At 57.3% G+C, this 18,446-nt stretch overlaps 1 protein-coding gene across 18 annotated transcripts in view; it reads right to left on the minus strand.

The window, feature by feature from the left end:
* Col13a1 (collagen type XIII alpha 1 chain) overlaps positions 1 to 18,446 on the minus strand; it is an 82,872-nt gene that overhangs the window by 35,011 nt on the left and 29,415 nt on the right. For 17 of the 18 annotated variants that reach the window (XM_078041070.1, XM_078041067.1, XM_078041030.1 and 14 more), the window contains 6 exons: positions 16,001 to 16,108; positions 13,742 to 13,768; positions 12,969 to 13,004; positions 3,553 to 3,597; positions 2,668 to 2,700; positions 1,939 to 1,965 (listed from right to left, as the gene is read on the minus strand). In XM_078041070.1, coding sequence (XP_077897196.1) covers positions 1,939 to 1,965; positions 2,668 to 2,700; positions 3,553 to 3,597; positions 12,969 to 13,004; positions 13,742 to 13,768; positions 16,001 to 16,108 — 276 coding nt within the window. The remainder of the gene's footprint in view (positions 1 to 1,938; positions 1,966 to 2,667; positions 2,701 to 3,552; positions 3,598 to 12,968; positions 13,005 to 13,741; positions 13,769 to 16,000; positions 16,109 to 18,446) is intronic. The other variant, XM_078041054.1, reaches the window with a different exon arrangement.

Consider the following 18,446-nt stretch of genomic DNA (forward strand, 5'->3'; position numbering starts at 1 on the left):
CCACCTTCTCCCTACGACATGCATTAGAAAGGCCCTTAGAGGTACTTGAACCCCAGTTTCATTTCACAGAAGCAAGCCAGGACCCAGCAGGTCACCTGGCTGTGGACAACCCTTGCTGAGCGGGTCCAGCCCGGGTCACCTGCTGCTCCGCTTCCTATACACACAATCTTCTCTGCCTTCACTGGGACTACATTACTCATTGTGCGCTGTTGGAACAATCCCGTAGCCTGGGTGGTCTGTCTCACACGCCCCAGAAGCTGGAAGGCCTGAGACCAGGGTGCAGCCTGGCTGAGTCGGGTGAGGCCTGCTCACTGGCTAATGGCTGCCTTCTTATTGTGTCCTCACAGGGCAGAGAGAGAGAAAGATCTCTCTTCCCCTTACAGGGCCACCCCTTGTATTAGGAGACCACCCTTATAACCTCATTTGGCCTTAATTATCTCCTTGTTCCCTAGTACAGTCATCCTGGTGTCAGGGTTGGACCTAGAATCTTGGGGACACAATTTAGTCCACAGCAGTGTCCGAGGTCAGGTACGCATCCCAGCAGTGTGACATGAGAAATTCCTGTCTAAACAGAGCTGAGGGACAGCGGTATTTGTGTCTACAAATGTAGACACAAACTGGGTGCTCTGGGACCACAATTTGGTCAGATGTCTCAAAGAACTTTCTAGCTGGAGCCACAAAAGATGCCACATTAAGGCTCTCGATGTCACCCCCTGTCTGCGTGCCCTTGTGTAGAGGCTGAGTGGTAAATGGCCGGGAGCTGCCCAAGGAGGGCCAGGTGGTGCCCTGTGATGGGAGGGAGGTGAGTCCTGTCCTGCTGGGCTGGTCTCCGTTGTGCCTTGACCAGAATGGGCCATGTCTAAAGGGGAAGGATGTGGGTCCAGCCTAGGAGGTCCTCCAGGAACAGGACGGGGACACAGGCTCTCCTGCCTGCTGGGCTTCTGTTGGGGAGCTGAGGGCTTCCAAGAGGGCTGTGTGTTCTCAAGTGTGAGTTTCTGCAGCTCTGCTGGGCCACCTGCCAGTCCCCTCTTCCTGGGACACGTGACCCGCAGCACGTTGCAGGGAACATCAGCCACAGGGACACAACAGGGGCCAGTGAGGCCAGGTGAGGGGCTCAAGCTCAAGACACCATCTATTGGGCTGGGGATGTGGCTCAAGCGGTAGCGCGCTCGCCTGGCATGTGTGCGGCCCGGGTTCGATCCTCAGCACCACATACCAACAAAGATGTTGTGTCCGCCGCAAACTAAAAAATAAATATTAAAAATTCTCTCTGTCTCTCTCTTTCTCTCACTTCTCTCTTTAAAAAAAAAAAAAGACACCATCTATTACCCACTGCCCCCTCTTTCTGGGTAAACCTGGGGGCCCCAGGTTCCCCTGCTGCTCCTGGGTCCCCTTTGAATAAGACATTGATAAGCGAGATTGATAAGCGAGGGGAGGGGAGCGGTTGGCAGTGATCAAAGACCAGTGCTCCCAGGAGACTGGTCCCCTAAACTTCTCCTCTTACATGAAGGGGTGCTTTTGTCCAAAAGAAGTTTTGAAGGTGCTGCATAAGATATTTTTCTTTTTGGACTTTCCAATGCTCATTTAGCATTTTAAAGGAAGTGAGAGGGCCTGAAATACAGAAATCAGCGTGATACTTTTAACCCTACGTTTCTCAAACCATGGAGGAAAAAAAAAATTCACGCGACATCTCTTCTTGTCCTAGACAACAAAGAAAGAGCCCTGCAAGTGCAGAAGACAACCGTGGCACGCATACAGACCAGGATCTGGGGAAGAGGAGGGCATCGGCAGGGTGCTCCTGACAAGAGGACCCTTCTCTGCTTGGAAGAGCCCTGGGCTGTCCTCAGGGGGCCAAGAGCAAACCACAGCAGCTCCTCCCACCACCCCACCACCGACCCATGCTCCATGCCGCCCGGAACGGTCCCTCTGCTTCAGTACCTTGGCTCCTGGGGTCCCTGGCTCACCCTGTGTGGAAAAAAAAAAGGCAGAAATAGGTAAAGAAAGGAGAGGGACGGAGGGAGGGAGAGGGAGAGAGAGCACTAAGGCTAAGGTACTGTGGGTATGTGGGGGTGTCAGTGGGACATGGGGCCACTCCAGGTTTTCCTCTGCTCAGGCAGGCAGTCCCAGGCTATGGGAGACCTCCTGGGCTGTGGGTCCCTAGAGGGTCCTACCCTTCCCCCAGTTGAGGGGGTGGCACATGTGAGCCTGAGCAGGGAACCCAAAAGAAGGAGAGGAAGGGATGGACATTTGGTTTGGACACAGCGCCCCCTTTAGGTAGTCCTGTGCAATGTCTTCCAAGGTGCCTCTTCTTGCCAACTGAATGGGTGCTTAGGGTGGAAGTTCAGGAGAATCACTCCTGCTATCCTCTCTGAAGCTTCAGAAGCATGGAGCTGCTGAATTTTAGAGCACATGGCAAAGAACTGGCTTCCCTTTGTGCACTGGCAGGCTTGTGAGGGCTGGCAAAGCTTCACTACCTTTTTGCAAGACATCAACATCTGTCTTAAGGTGGTGCATCTGGCATGAATGTTGCTTTGAGGAAAATGTTTCCTGATCCTGTCTGTCCTCTCCTCAGTCCAGCCACCATGCCATGGAGCCCCTGCTGTTGCAGCTGACCTCCCAAGCCAGCTCTCCCAACCTGCCCTGTTTGGGATTTCAGGGTTTACTGACCTTCATTCCGGCCACGGCGATCCCAGGAGCCCCCTGGCAGAAAGAAAAAAATGGTATGAAAGCTTCCTAGGTCTGGAGCACGGAGGACACGCTAGCCCTTTCCCGGGGTGGGGAGGGGGTGAAGGAGGACTGCGCACTTCTGCTGGAGCCCAGCACCCCCGCCCCTGCAGAGTGCCCTGCACGGAGTGGGCACACTGGTCATGAGGCTCAGGCCTGCCAGGCTTCTACAGAGGCACTGCAGGGACCATGGGTTGATAGACAGGGCTCCAGGGGGTGTCCCTGAGAGGGAAGAGGGGCTTCACGGGAACATGAAAGAAGGAGGAGATGGAGGGGAGGGGTCTAGAATGAGGCCCCTGGGGGAGGGGAGAATTGCAGAGGACACAAAACCAAGGGACTGGTTTGATCATGTTGTTAATCTGGAGTGTGGATGTGGGGTCAAGCTCCCCCGGAACTCTCTGGTCCTTTGCCTTCATGGGTTAGGGATGGCTGAGAATGAACCCCACTTTTATATTAATGCAAGATGATGTACCGTAGGTGAACAGGTGACCCAAAGTGCTAATTAGTAAATCCCAGGGGGGACGGGGGAGATGATTTTCGAAGGGTCCCTGCTTCTTACTTGGGTCTCAGGCCCACAGCCGGAGCTGAGTCATCTGAGAGTCTCCTTATGACCAGATGTCCCAGGAGGAGACCTGGCCACGTGGGTGGGGGCACTGGTGAGGGATCACTTGTGGGCCAAAATAGAGCCCCACCTGCCCCTACCTGGGGGACAGGCAAGCGCTGCAGGGGAGAGGGTCCAGGGAGGAAGTGTGCACCCAGCAGGGGGCCAGAGCCTGACCCCCGGGGAGGGGCCTTGGGGACTGCCTGGGGTGTGCAAGGGACAGGTACCTTGGCTCCGTGCTTGCCCGGCATCCCTGGCATACCCCGTTCTCCCTGAAGGAAGAAAGAAGAAAAACAATGAGAAGGGGACCAGACGCCGGGCCTGTGGCTTGCAGGGAAGTCAGCGAGACCCGCCTGGCTGGAAGCTTGGTACACGGGCTCTGAGGACCCTGCTGTGGGTGCAGCCACGTGGGCCAGTGCCCTTGGCCAAGTGACGTCAACTTGCAGAAGGACCAAGTTACAGATCGAGCAGGAAGGGCCCCCACAGAGGCTTGCCCAGTGGAATCTGAGTGGGAGGTGACGTGCTCAAGATCTACTGCCACCTTGTGACCAGGCAGGACCTGGAGCATGGCGCAGCCCAGTGGCTGCTAACCAGTGACCACCTTCCCTTGGGCCCCTGTCTGGGAGTTGTTCCCCATTTTTGTCCCAGCAGGCTTCCCAGCATTGCACCTGTCAGCTGGGCCAGGGTGGCCTTGCCTCTCTTCATCTGAGGTCTTTTCCCTCCCACGTCACCTGGGTCTAATGCTTCCCAGGGCCAGTGGGTCTGGGCCTGGGTGCTGCCCGTCTATCTCTCAGTGTCCTTTCCTGTTTCTGCTCACCCAGAGGCTCCTGCTGAACTGTCACCTGTCTGGGATGTCACAGGTTTGCTCTGCCCCTCTTTATCTTCAACCTCTTTGTCTCCCCCTGAAAATTCCAGATCCATGGGGGAGGAGTAAGACCAGAAAGAGGGGACACGCCACAAGGAGGTGCGTGGGCCAAGACGTAACCTGCCATGTCAGGGGAGGGGGAGGGCCACCCTGTCTCCGTGAGCTGAACTCCACAGGATGCCCCAGCAGGATGCTGCAGCCGGGGCCAGGATGTTGTCCAGCAATAGGTGAAGCTCCCAGGCTGCTGCAGCCTCCTCCACCTGAAGTCTATGCCATGGGCCACCAGAGCCCTGACAGACCCTGCTCCTGGGAGCCGTCCTATGGGGGGTCCGAGTGCTGTGGTCCCTGGACCAGGCTGCAAGCCCTTCTGGCTTCTAAAGGCAGAGGGTCACCTGGTCCCACCTGCCCCCAGCTCCCTAGCTTTCCAGCTGTCCACTCTGCCCATTCTGCCATCTTACGGGACTTGCTGGTCTGCCCCTCTCCTGGCCATGGCTAGTGTGACTTCCCGCTCTTCCTCCACTCGGGAGTCCAGGCAAGCTTCCCACACACAGGCTGGGTCATGAGACTCCCCTACTTCAACACCCACTGCCCAGTACTGACTGTAGGAAAAGGGCCACCTCCGTTCTGGCCTGGTCCCCTGGTCCCCTGGTGTGCATCGGCTCTTATCTGCACTGCTGGAAACACCACCCAGTCTCATGACTCTATGCCTTTCTGCTGTTTCCTCAACTCAAAACCCTGGCCCAACACCATGGCTCCATGAAGCCCTTTGTGACCCCCGATGGCCCTCGTTGGCTCCTCACATCAGCACTTCGCATTTGCCATCTGCACCCAGAGTCACGTGTGTCTGGGATGCTTCACCTTCATCCTCTTCAGTGCCTGAATTTTTACCTCCCAATGCCAGAGCCCTCCTTCACCCTGACCAATGTCCCTCATCCACAGATGGGGGAGGGCAGAGCCAGATTCAGGAGGGGGCCACAGCAGGCCAGCGGGCAGCCAGGTCTGCCCCAGCTGCTAAGTCCCACTTTATGGAAAGAGCAGAGCGAGGCCCAGCTGCCTCCTGCATACTCCCTGTCCGGCTCTGGGGTCCTCACTTTCCATTCTCCAGCTACAGGGTCTCCAAGTGTCCTTTCTCTTGTGGAGCGATGCTCTTCCCGTCTATTGGGTAAGCAACAGTGGCTCAGAGAGGCTGGGGTGATTGCCAGGTTGGTGCAGAGTAGGGCTTTGGACACACGTCTGTTGCCTGATGAAGCCCAGGTACTTGTTTCCCTTGGCCGCCCCAATGTCAGACACACCGATGCTCTGTCTGCCTCCACCAGATCATCACAGCAAGCTCAAAGCACCAAACACCCTCTGCTGGGTTCCTGGGTCGGTGACCCCTAGGGTTGGAGGCAGCTCAGCTCACTTACAGGGAGGGCTGCTTAGCCCCGAGAGCCTCTGGGCCTGCCTGGCATGTAGCTCTGCACTGTGGCCAGCAGGGGGCGGGACAGGATCTCGTCTGAAGTTGACTGGGATGGTGCTCAGAGGCCCTTCTTAGGAGCGTCCGTGGAGGGCCCCGTCACCCTTTCTTTTGAAGGACCAGGATCCCCTGCTAACACTCCAACTGGCTCCACCAGGCTGACTCATCCTGGAGTCCCCAGATGGAATCCCTTGGTGGGGTACAGGTGGGAGATCATCTTAGGAGCCCCTGACTGTTCAGGGGCCTCTCCTCCCTTCTTCTTTCCCTCAGCTTCCCTCAGGTTCCAGCCCCCCTCTTCCCACGGCCCTTTGGGGTGTCTGTATGACTCTTTGCCAGCCACTTGCCCTCTCTGCCCCAGGCTCCTCATTTGCACAGTTAGATGAGACCAGAGGCCAGCTCCCGCCTTCTCCCGCCACCCAGCCCCATCCTGGCTCCTCTGCACCACCCTGAGGAGAGGTGGGGACATTCTCTAGGTTGACAGCTCAAGATGAAGGCCTGGCTGGGGAGGGAGTCTTAGCTGTGAATGCAGATGCAGTTCTGGGAGGGGTCCTGGGGGCTCTGGTCCCTCCTCCTGCCCACGGCTATGGCGGGGAGAAGCACCCTAAAACTGGAGGGCAGATGGAAAGGTGGGGCCTGCTTCACGCTCCTCTCTGAAGAGACTGTGCAGAACAAAACCAGCGTGAGAGGTGTCGGCTGGCTGGCGTGGTCCTCGGCCCACGTGGGTTTGAACGGAAAGACACACCATGTGCTCCCGGCTCCCCGGAGCCTCCTGGGAAGGTGGCCTCCTGGGCAGGGTGGCTGACCTCGCCCTTCCCTCTCCTCTGGGTCAAGTCGGTTAATTCTGCAAATGACCCAAGCTCCCTTGATCCCCCTCTAGGCCCCACCCCTGCTTTGCTGGGCAGGAAGCAGGGGTTCCTGGGTGACCCCACCCTGCAGCTCCCTCCTCCATCATTAGAGTCAGGCTCAGGGCCCCAGGCTGCGGGCTTGGCCCTGCCTGACCTCAGGGCTGGGGGTGGTGCTGGTCTCTCCTAGACCAGGAGACCCTGCTTCCTGACCGTGCATGAGGTGAGAGGGGGCCACAGTAATCCTCCAGGGTCTAGGGTCACCCGGGCAAGGGCACACAGGCAGGAGACATCTGGCTGAAGGAGGATGGGGACACACTTCCGATCGCGGGGCCTTGCTTGTGGCTGGTCCTTGTGAATGTATCCAGAGCACTCTGTCTCTGTTTTCTTATTTTCAACGTTTTCGGTCCGGAGTCGGCCGCAGTTTCCATCCACGGGCTCAGGACTGGGCGGGTCTTCAGGGGCTGCTGGGCTCTGATCTGTCTCTGCTCCTCCCTTCCTGGTCTTCCCCGTGGGGACCTCACGGGCTCCCCAGGGGCTCTCAGCCATCTAGGGTCATTCTGTGGCTGGGGAAGTGGGCGTCCCCAGAGTGACCAAGAGTCTTGGTCCATGTGCGTGGCGCGTGAGGGCAGAAGCTGTGCCCGGCCACCCCTCTGGGAGGCTGGCTCTTTAAACTTGATGCCAAGAACCAGGACCTGGAAAAGGTGGGCTGCAGTTGCTGAAGCTGAGGAGGCCCCCCAGGGAGGGCCCTGGGGGTGGAGGCCTGTCCCAGCCTCCACTTCAGAGCTGCCACTCAGGCTCCAGGTGGGGGTGGGGAGGCTGCACGGGAGCGCAGTGTGGCATCAATAGGTCCTCTGTTCTGCGCAGCTTCTAGGTGGAAGACCCCTCCTTCAAGACAGGACAGAGCGAGCCAGCGCTGCCGAGTTCACCTGGCCGCGCTCTGGTCCTGTAGGAGTGGCTTCTCAATGGGTGATTTACTGTCTGTTGAAGGGGCTGGGCAGGGACTTGGCGACTGAGATGGTCTAGAGGGAGGTAGGGGGCTTCAAGGTCAGCTCCCAGCCAAACAAAGGTCAGGCCAGGAAACTCCAGGACACGATGGACCCCTGTAACCTGAGGTCTGGGTGGGGAGGGCCCGGGGCTGAAGGCAAGGAACACGGAGCCTTTGTTCTCTGCAGGGGAGGAGGAAGGCCTGGCTGAGTGGGGGGTGGAGGGCTGGGGGCGCAGCAGGCAGCAGCAGGCACAGGCCGGGACCAGGGCCCTTCCCTGGACTGGAAACCATGGGGGTGGGGTGCTCATGCCTTTCTCCCCCCAGAAAAAGTTCCCAGGCCTCCCTTCCGGGAAAAACACAGCTCAATTCCTGCTTCCCTGCCCCAGCCAGTCTCCAGACCAATAAGGACCGGAACCACGGAAATCCCAGGTCCTCCGGTAATTAGGGCCGGCAGGAAGTGATCTAGGGAATTACCGGGGTCGGGCGCCCCATGGAAGGCCAGGGCTTTGGAAGGGCGGCTGGCTTGTAATCTCAATTTGAGATCGGTTGATTTTGTAGTTAGTTCCAAAAAGAAAAGTCAGCTCTAATTAATCTGTGGACTTTGGAGTACAGAAGAAACCGGGCTCAGAGAGCGCGGGGTGGGGGCTGGCGTCCCTGCAGCCCCCGGGGGGCCTCAGATCTGGGGCTGGTGTCTCAGTTTTCTGATCTGCTTTAATTTAAATGGTCTGGACATCCCCACTGAGATTTCATGGCTTTGAAAGGAAATGCTGTCCCTACCCCCACAGATTCCCATCTGTCCGGAGCCCTCTGCAGCATGTGAACGCCCCTGGAGGCCTGGGGTCACTCGGGCCCTTGGGGAGCAGCAGGGGTGCAGGGACCTTCAGGAGGAGCTGTCGCAGAGGGTGGAGAGAAGCTGCATGGTGGCACTGGATGTCAGGGACAGTCCCAACCGCCTGGGGAATCAGTGTGTGGGGGGGTGCTAGTGGGAAAAGCACTCCATTTCCTTAGTCTTTGACTGAACAGGGCAACAAGTCCTCTGTGATTCTGCCACAGGTCCTCCAGGTAGGGCTGGAGGTGCCCGGTGGCCTCAGTCCAGTCATGGCCTTCTTATGAGAACAGCGTCCACCTCTGCTTTCTCCCATGGAAGGACCGAGGGGGAGGCTTACTGGATATCCTGGGGTCCCCGAGGTGCTCTTCTGTAAGCTGGGGTAGGAGTGAGACCCGTCTCACGGGGCTGTCATAGGGAGACAGGAAAACGGTGCTTGTAGAGAGCCGGGGACAGCCTCGCTTGTAGGGGAGACTCAGAAAGGCATCCATAACAACGCTGCCCGTAGTTCTAGAGTGACGTCCTGGTCCTTGTTCTGACGGGCGGGTCAGAATCATCACACCCTCCGACAGGAGAATGAGGTGGGGCTGCCCCTGGGCTCTCCTCCCTGGGCGCCCCTGCCCCGAGGACTGTCTCTCAGGCCTCCTGGAGCAAGGGCAGTCATCGGTGGCCCTGGCATCCGGGCTCCTCTGGTCTGGAGCAGCCTGCAGGAGGCACTGTGAGCCGCAGCCTGGTTCTCCATGCGAACGCTGGAGCTTAACACCCCAGGGCAGAGGCGGCAGCTGCACCCCCACTTGGGACGAGTACCAGCTCTGATACACCTGGAGATGAGCTCCCCTCAGGTTTTGTGACCCACGTAGTCTGACAGTGACTCTCCTGAAAGGGAGCCGAGGTGGCGATGCTTTGAGCACATTCTGTGTCTTGCCGCGTGCTTGATGGAGTTGGTACCACGTGGGTGCTCAGCGATGCTTGCAGGGTCTAGGCAGGAGGGCTGGCCCGAGTGGGCACAGACTGCGCTGGGCTTTGGTCTTGAGAAGCTGGTGGAGAAGCCGGCCTTGCTGGCCTTTAAGAAGACGCCAGGCCCAGTCCAGCAGTAGGGTTGAGGTAGCAGTGGATGGGGCTGATCCTCAGCAGGCTGAGAAGTTCAGGTCTACCCTGGGCTGAAAGAGACCTCCCTGCTCATGTGTCAAGGGACACTCCCGTGGTGGATCCGTGCGTGACCCCTTGGGTCCCCTCATGCCCTGACAGCAAGGGGCAGTTACATGGTCTCTGTCTCAGCCCTATTCCCACCCATGGGCTCCAGCTCCTCCCTGGGGTGGTGGGCGGGAGCAAATGCAGCTTTCAAGCAGGTGTGACCACGCCCCCTTCAGCCTCCTATCTGAGCTCTTCCCAGGGAGAAGAGAGGGAGGGAGTTCTGGAGATCAGCCTCCCCATCCCAGAGAAACCACGGGGAGGGTGGTCTAAGGCTGCCGTCAGGCGTGGATTCAAGAGACGTGGCTTCTCATCCCAGCATGCTGTACATTAGTTATACAATCTTGGGCGCAGGGCTAACCTCTCTGAACGTCTTATCTATACCATGGGAGGAGGAGCTCTAACCACTGGGCGACAGGACCAAGCAAGGCAGCCTATGATTGAACTCTGGCTAACCCAGAGACGCAAAGTATTGCAAACTTGTCTTTGGGCATCAACGATTAAAAAAAAAGAGAGAAAGAGAAAAAAAACAAAACAAAAAAACTCTTCATCTCGGGATTCTGAGGGGAAGCGAATTTCCGTGTAGACGTGGCAATCACTAGGGTCAAGACACCTACCAATCCCTGTGGGGCTGAGGAGTGCCCCCACATCCTTGGGAGTGGGACCCTCTGCTGTTGTCCTGGGCTGGGAGCCACCAGCCTGTAGGACTGCAGGAGCCTTCCAGGGATCCAGAGAAGCAGGGAGGGGGGCCAGGTCCCCAGCCTCTCCACACTGCAAGAGAAGAAGCCGTGGTGGAAGAGCAGAGCCGGGTGGTCTGGCAGAGAAAGAAGGGAGGGAGGCGAGAGTCCAGCACGGAGAGGAGGGCCTTCTCCTCTTTCCTGTGAGCCCTGAGAGTGCTGATGCTTCTGACAGCTCTGCATGTGGGTTTAGAAGACTTGGACACAGGCAGACAGAGCTCAAGTCAGAAAGCCAGGGGCTGCTCCTTCAGGCAATGTGCAGCCAACCTGTCCCCAGCAAGCCATGGCTTCCCTGAACTGGGAGAACTTTTAACCCAGTCTCCCATCTGAACACGACGCAGACCAGCGTTACCCACCTGCCACTTGAACAGCCCAGGAAGGGAGCCCCTGCGTCCCTCCCCCACTCTGTCCCAAGGACCTGGGCATTGGGAGGCTCCTCTGGTGGAGCTGGGATTGCTCTTCCTGGAGGGCATTTGCTCCTCCCTAGTCACCTGTCCCCACCCTCAGCAAGTGGTGCTTGAAGGAGCCTCCTTCTATCCCCAGAGCTAGCCTCTTGGCTTCTTGGGGCCAGGAGCTGCCCTGGAGCACCCTGTTTGTCTCTGCAAATTCAATGCAGCCAGAGTTGAAGGATTCTTGCTACAGTCTGCACCTAGGATGGCCATACTCCCGGGCCCGGGTGCTCTGGCGTCAGGACACCCAGCCTCAGCTGGGGCCTCTGCATCCCCAGAACAACAGACCAGAACTACAGAAAGCAGGGTGGTCCCCATCCATGGTCCCCAAGCTCAGCCTTGAGCTCTACCCAGGGAGGGTCCTGTCATCTTTCTTCTACTTATCAGACCCCCATGGGGCCAGTCCAGACATGGCTGCCCAGGTGGGCACAAGGGATTCTCCTGGGCCTGAGGTATGCCTCCTTTTCGGAGGAACCAGAATTCTGGTTTGCAGCAGATGCAGGCACCCAACATGGTATGATGCCAGCTCAGGGCCTCACCATGACCCCGGGGGACCCTCTTCCAGCCCCTCAGCCCCTTCACAGCGTGAGAGAGCTGGTCTGGCTTCTAATTGGAAAACCAACCCTGAGCTGCACCAGGAGGCAGTAAATTTTGTGAGTCTGCATGAGTGGATAGAGGCAACTGTGGGAGCTATAATTTCCACTTCCTGACATACTACAAGTTTCTCAGTTTATGCAGAACTAATTAAAGATCTCTCAGGCCTCAGCATTTCACCCGCCAAGCACCCATAAAACAACGTGGTGATGGCAGCCGCCCTCTTGCAGGAGTGAGGAGTGTGTTTCATGGTTGAATGGGTCCTCCCCTTCCAACATGCCTTCCTCCTCCTGGTGCCTCTCCATCCTGCCTCTTTTTTTCCCCTGGAAGGCTTTGGAAGCTTCCCATCCAGGGGCTGGAGGGCAAGGATGAGCTCCTAGCAGCAGGTGAGACTGGAAGAACCCCAATCTGGACTTGAATCCTTGCTCTGCTCCTTCCCAGCCATGACGCGAGCCTCAGTTTCCCCACCTACTAAACAGAAGCAGGGCCGCGCCAGGATGATAGGATTAGAAACAGGCCAGGTGGAGGGATGGTGTAGGGAGTGTAGCAGGGGCTCAGTAAGTAGTGACTATGATGAAAAATGTTATTATGCTCTTACAGTCACCGTCACGACTGCTCCTGGGCCCGTGCTCGAATTGTTTCCTGTCTAAAATAACATCTCCCTTCAAACTGGCAGGCTGAAAGGATGGCAGGAGTGGACTGAAAATGACCACAGATGCTCTGCTACGCCTCTGATCAAGCAGTGGAGACCAAGGTCCTTCCTATGCTGAGGCACATGACTTAGTCATGTGACTTGCTTTGACTTTTAGGGCATTGATAAAATGGGATGTCAGCAGGTGCTGGGAAAGTGCCTGGGTCCCGAGAGCTGCTCATTTTGAATGCTGTCCTGGGCCTGCCATGGTGTAAGGAAGCCCGCGTAACTGGAGGACAAAGGCCACGGGGAAAAGAGCAGAGGCCCCCAGCCAGCATCAACCATCAGACACAAGGATGAGGCCGTCTTGGCCTTCCAGCTATCATCTGATAAGCAACCCCATGAGCAAGCCCAGGTGAGACCTGCAGAACTCCCAGGTCACCAGTGCATAAATCATGTGGAATAAATATTTGTTTTAAGTCAGACATGTGGGATGGATTGTTACGCGGCAATAGCTGACCAACACAGGTCCCCACTCATCAAAGTTGAGCTCTTGGTTGTCTTCTCCCAGGGCACTTCTGGAATCCCTCCTTACCTGCATCCCCCCACCCCTGTATGCACAAGCACCTTGTGAGGTACCATATTGTTACACCAGGGCTATTTGTACAGGAGTGCTTCTGTCTCCTGATCTGGTAGCTGTCAGAAAGCAGGGTGGTCCCCACCCATGGTCCCCAAGCTCAGCATGGAGCCATACCCAGGGAGGGTCCTATAATCTTCCTTCTACTTATCAGACCTCCATGGGACCAGTCCAGACATGGCTGCCCAGGGGGGCACAAGGGATTCTCCTGGGCCTGAGGTATGCCAGGCCCAGAGCCCTCCTGTCTCTGCCCCTGTCTTTTTCCCAGTGGAAACACTGAACCCTGCTCAGGCAACCTCACAAGTGACGCGAAGCTCACACGGGGTGGTACATGTCCAATGTACTCGTGCCTAACCGAGCCCAGCTCTGTGGGCTCCGTGGGGCCCCTCGTGGCTGCCCAGGGCTAGGGTTCTCCTCTCCTTCTTACCTTCCGGCCGTGGTAGCCCTGGATCCCCGGGTCTCCCTGGGAAGAAAGAGACAACCATTAGGTGACTTTCCCAAGGCCCAAACGGCCACACGGCTCCCACACAATACCACTTCCCTTCCTCCCAACAACTCCAAATCTCTAGGGGCCCCTTCGACAGCCACCTCCAGCCACCCCTGGGACAAGACTCCTTGGGGACTCTTCTGCTCATCAACACAGTCCCCGTGTGCACAGGCTGAGGCCTTCTGGGAAGGGCCAGCTTGGCAGGGACTCAGGACCCCTGGTGGTCAGTTCTGGTTCCACCAACGACTCTGTGGAAGGTGGATGAGCCACTTTTCCCAGGATGCTCGGCTCCCACATTCATAAAATGGAAGGGTGAAATCAGTGTCCTTGTCCCCAGAGCCTCAGAGCCCTCGGCTCGAAAGGGAGGGTCTCTTTGACATTGTGGGCTTCTGTGCAAGGTTCCACGAGAGACCAGATGACTCCAAGGTGGCTTCCAGCTCTGAAACCCTGCGAACACCATTTTATTGGGATATTGTGATGGTGTCGCAGGCATCTGCCTTGAGTCTCTTATGAGACCGTGAACTTTCTATGGCGGCGGCAGCTCAGGCCTGAACCCGCAGTGGGTCAAGACGGGCAGGAACCGGAGCAGCTCCTACAGGGACGGCGGGGCCTTGGAAATGAGCCAAGCTGGCCGGTCTCTCAGCTCCTTCCCCAGCCCCCTCCTGCAGGGAACCCTCCCACCTGTTTGATGCACCACCCAGGAGGACTCTCACCTTCGGTCCAGGAGGCCCAGGTAAGCCCTGTGGAAGCAAGAAATAGGTGAGTGGGGGTGGTTTCTACAGGTAAGCGAGGTGAGTTTATAGTGCAGGCTGCGCCAGGGCGGCCCCTGACAGCCATCACGAGAGAACAGGTATGCAGAGAACCGTTCTAGAGCACCCAGAGGAACATCTGGAACCTGCGGAGGGCACTTGGGGACAGCAGGCTTGTGTCCCTTTTTGGAACCACATGGGCACCGTGGGCAACTCCGCTGGGCTCCGCCCCTGGAAACTAGGTCGGTGACCTCATGCTAAATTGACCGTGGGGTGTGGTCTAGGTCCTCACCCACCCGCCTCCTAATTGGGACCCCTCCCTGGAAAACCGGCCTTACCCAGCAGGCCCTCAGTTTTGCCCTGGCCCTGCCCACCTTCAGAGGAGCCTGCTGTTTCCCTCTGCCCAGGGTGCTGTGACCACAGCAGCTGTCTGTGGTCAGGTGGGGTGGGACCAGGGGCCTTTGGAAGCCAGAGGGAGAGGCCAGGGGAAGCTGGCTCCATCTCGGTCTCGGGCGTGGGTCTGGGCAGCAAGCGTGGGCTGCAGGAAACCACGATGCCTAGGTCTGGCCTGTTTCAGTTGATTTTAAAAACTTGTTTTCTGGTTTGTTCCTTATAAACAACCTAACAAAGAAAACCACCTGGCTTGGTTCCGCGACGGGGAGATCCTGTGTTGAGCGGGAGAGCCCTGGTCAGCAGAGAGGGGGATTTAGAGCACTTTGGTTTTCTTGGCTTGGTTTGGTTTCATCTTCTAAATGCACTTCCTTCCTGGTTTTCCATTTTCCCACGTAAGGACTGGTGGACATTAGACCAATCTCCCTCTCTGGGGTCCGTTACAGAAAGATTTAAAATCTGAGCTGGGGCCGAGCAGAGCAGGGAACCAGCTTCTAGTAACTCCGACTTTCACACTGTGGTAATGGCCTTCCAAACAGAGTGTCCCCCGCCCAGAGGGAACCAAGACTGAGTTTCAGGATCAGCCCAGGAGGGAGCTGAGGGGCTCAGACTCAAGCCTGGCTGATCTCGAATGTGGCCAGTCACAGTGGAAGCCATTTGTCTGGACACTGGACCCATGGTTCCACCTCTTAGATCTACCTCAGAGACACCCTCAGAGATGTGCACAAACATTTGTTCCAGGATCTAGATTGCACAAGGGGACTCATTCGCTAAGTTATAAACAGCCCAGCAGCCCCGAAATCGATATCACGAGGGACTCTTTTCTGATACAGCACAGCTTCATGACATGAAGTGAAGAACTTCACATGCCCACTGTTCAGGGATTTACAACATTACCCACCTGGACCCTGTTCATGGCTGGTAAGGAAGGACTCCCCAAAATGTTAACAGGGTGAACTCTAATGTGGGGAAAGAGGCCATTTAAAACATTTCCTCATTATGTTCCTATTTTTTTTTCCACAATGAATGCATGATAGCTTTGTCATAAGAGAGAAAACTTTTTTTCCAACCCACAGGAAAAACATTATTAAAGGGGAAGCTGATTTTGCCTTAGCCCCGTCCCTCTGAAAATATAGACTCGGTCCTCAATATAGACCCGGTCCTCTCCCTTCTTCTCTGGAGAAGTCCAGACACATGCCGAGTTGTCCTGCCCAGCGGCTCTGTTGTGCTAATGGGCTGAGGAGGAGAAGGATCTGGGCCATGGCTTGAACGTGGGCAAGTTGGTGGCCACTGGGTTTGACCTGTCACTTGGAAAGGGGTCCCTGTTGCCGCCTGGACCCCTCCTAGTGGAGGCCCTGCCAATTCTCAGGCTGGATGCTGGTCCCTCTAAGTGGCTGGCAGGGGCCCAGAGTGGGAAACACACACACACCGTGGAAAGCGTGTTCCAGCCCCCTCGGAGCCTTTCAGAACCACTGCCTCTGACCTGGGTTTTCCTGAGCCCAGGGGTCAGGGACAGCCACCAAAAGTGGCCCTGGGAGATTTTCTCTCCAAGTTGCTCTCTGTTGAGCCTGGGAAAGGGGGAGCCGATTGGTGGTCTCCCTACAGGAAGGCCAGGCATGGACATGAACCCAGCAGGTGTGTTTGCAGAGCTGGAGGGCAACAGGGGAGTGCCACTGAAGGCAGCTCCTCACACGGCCACCCACGTCCAGCAGCCTGGCCAAGGTGCTTGGGTTTTATAGCGGGAACTCAGGTTCCTTGTGGCTGTTCAAGGTTCGGAGGTTTCCAGAGAGTTCTTGGGCTGAATGTTGAAGGAGACAGGGGAAGGATACTTACAGGTGGCCCCATGGGCCCTGGCAGTCCTGGGTGCCCCAGAGGTCCACTTGGTCCAGGGGGGCCTGGTGGCCCAGGTGGGCCTTGGATGCCAGCCTGGCCCTGTTCGCCCTGAGGTTCATTGAGACAAAAGTTAGAGAAAGGATCCCTGGAGAGAAGGACCAGTTCCCACCCCAGGACCATGCACCCGGTGAGGCCCCACGTGGGCTCTGCTGGGAAGGTGGCAGTGGGGGAGACGGTGGCGTGACGGTGATGACGCTGTGGTGCTGGTGACTGCATGCAGGGGCTGGTGGCAGCGAGAAGAGGGTGAAGATATGAGGTCCCCAAGCGGTGGGGCTTCAGAGAGAACTTGGCTGCACAGAGCAGCGGGTCCTCAGGCAGAGCCCTGTGTGGTGGCAGTGGTAGACAGTGACACAGCCCCACCAGCTCCTAGGCTGGCTGGATGTCCAGAGTCCAGCCCAGGTGGTCTGCCACCCTCTCTCGCTGAGCCCAGGCTCTCTCCTGCCTCAGGTCTTAGCCCTTGTTGAAGGTCAGCTCCAGATGGTCAAGGAGGCCCTGAGGTCGGGGGCCTTGGGATTCTGTTTGGCTTCTTGTTTAATCCAACGGGAGACTTTATGTGACCAATGTGGATTGGTGGCATCTGATACAAAAGAACCCGGGAGCCCTGGCAACCCTGAACCCACATCCCTGCACCGTGGAACAGCCACCTCATTCAGGTGGGACAGGAATGTTCTGGTCGGGTGGTCCTGGCCTTCCCTACCCTTTCTTGCCTGTGGCTTGCTTCTGTCACCACCAGATCTGCCTGACCTCAGAGGTTTGCAGCCCTTGGCTTGGTTGAAAAGCCTTTGAAGCTGTCCAGGACGTCACACCCATATGGCACTGTGAGTTCTAGTCTCTCGACCCGCCCCATTTCTGACCCAACTGCACGGAGCCCCCCAGGCCTGTCCCTAGGATGTGCTGAGAGCCAGGAAGGCCAGGGTGACATTGCATTCCCTCATCAGCCGGCCAGATCTGAGGCTGGGGGCAAGCCAGCCATCCTAGACCTTGTCCTGGGCCATGACATCGTTTTTTAAAAGACCTCTGCAGGGAGGATTGGGGCTCAGCTGTTTCAGGGAAGAACTGTCCCTCTAGACAGAAGGGCTGGTGGCGGGAGAGCTCCTGGACACAGGGGGGCACAGGAGGCTGGAGATCCAGGCCACCCTCCCTGCTCAGTGTGACCCCAGGGGACCCCTGGCTCTCCTGCTTTTCTGTGGGTAGAGTCCTGCTGTGGACTCCACAAGGGACGTAGTGACTCTAGACAGGAGCTGGTGACCTGGGAGCGGGAGGTGGGAGATTTGGCCACTATGGCTGCACAAGCTGACAGTTGGAAGGTCTTAGGGCAGAGGGTGCAGCCAGCACCCAGGCTCCGGGGCCTGGGCCCCAACCTGCCAAACCCCGAGAAGCCACTGTAAGGGCTCCGGGTGCCCATGGTGGAGGTGGAAGCTGCTGCAGGCAGAAGTCGCCTCAGGGATCGCCCTGGCCCTGCCCAGCTTCCTGTGGGTGCTGATGGGTCCTAGGGACCGTGTCTCTCCTGAACCCAGGGAGGCTTCACTACACTTGGCCTTCCAGAGGGACCACTGAAGCCTCCTTTCCAACCAGATGAAACCCGACCAAGGCCCCGGAGCCCTCAGGCACCCTCAGAATCCTCCACACCCCTCCTCTGCCTTAGATTCTCCAGAAGGTTCCTACGTTTTTGAAGGATAATTCACTGGGCAGGGGAAGGCTTGATCTCAATCAAGTCGCTGAGGTCCTTTCTGACTGTGAAATTCTAGAATCTTCCACAACGCCAATTCCATTTCACAGAAGAGAAAAACCAAGGCTCAGAGAAGTTGGGTCCCTTCACTGAGGTCACGTGGAGAATTCTAGGTGAAGCCAGGACCCCCGATGGGAAGCCCAGGTTCTCTCCTTTCCACTGAAACAAGCCTGTCAAGATGGGCTCTCCCTCCAGTTCTCTGCACTTTGGAAATGACCTCCAGCACCATCTGCTAAGCACATCAGAGCTTATGTAAAATCTCCTCTCTCAACTCATCTCGGGCCGTCTCGCAGAGCCTGTAGAATCGATACTGGTTTATCGATAGGAAATGGACTAGCTTTTCATGGCCCAGGACGGCCAACCGCATAGAAACCTCATCCCCTGGCAGAGTCCGGAGCAGGAAGCAGAGGGGCCCCGCTTCTCTCCTGCTTTGGGAACCAGGTCAGGGCACATAGAAGGTTCTGGCTCAGCCACCCCTTGCTTTGGAAAAGCAACCTGTGGTGACCGGGATGGGCCCTCAGCATCCTCCTCAGCAGAGTGGGGTGATGAGCATGCCTGCCCCCGCCTGGTGGCTGAGCTGGGGTGACTGAGCTGATCTGCACAGAGTGCTCCCCACAATGCCTGACCCCAGCAAGGGCACCACAAAGAGCAGCCCGC

Source organism: Ictidomys tridecemlineatus, chromosome 1 (genome assembly GCF_052094955.1).
Source record: "Ictidomys tridecemlineatus isolate mIctTri1 chromosome 1, mIctTri1.hap1, whole genome shotgun sequence".
NCBI classification, from domain to species: Eukaryota; Metazoa; Chordata; class Mammalia; order Rodentia; family Sciuridae; genus Ictidomys; species Ictidomys tridecemlineatus.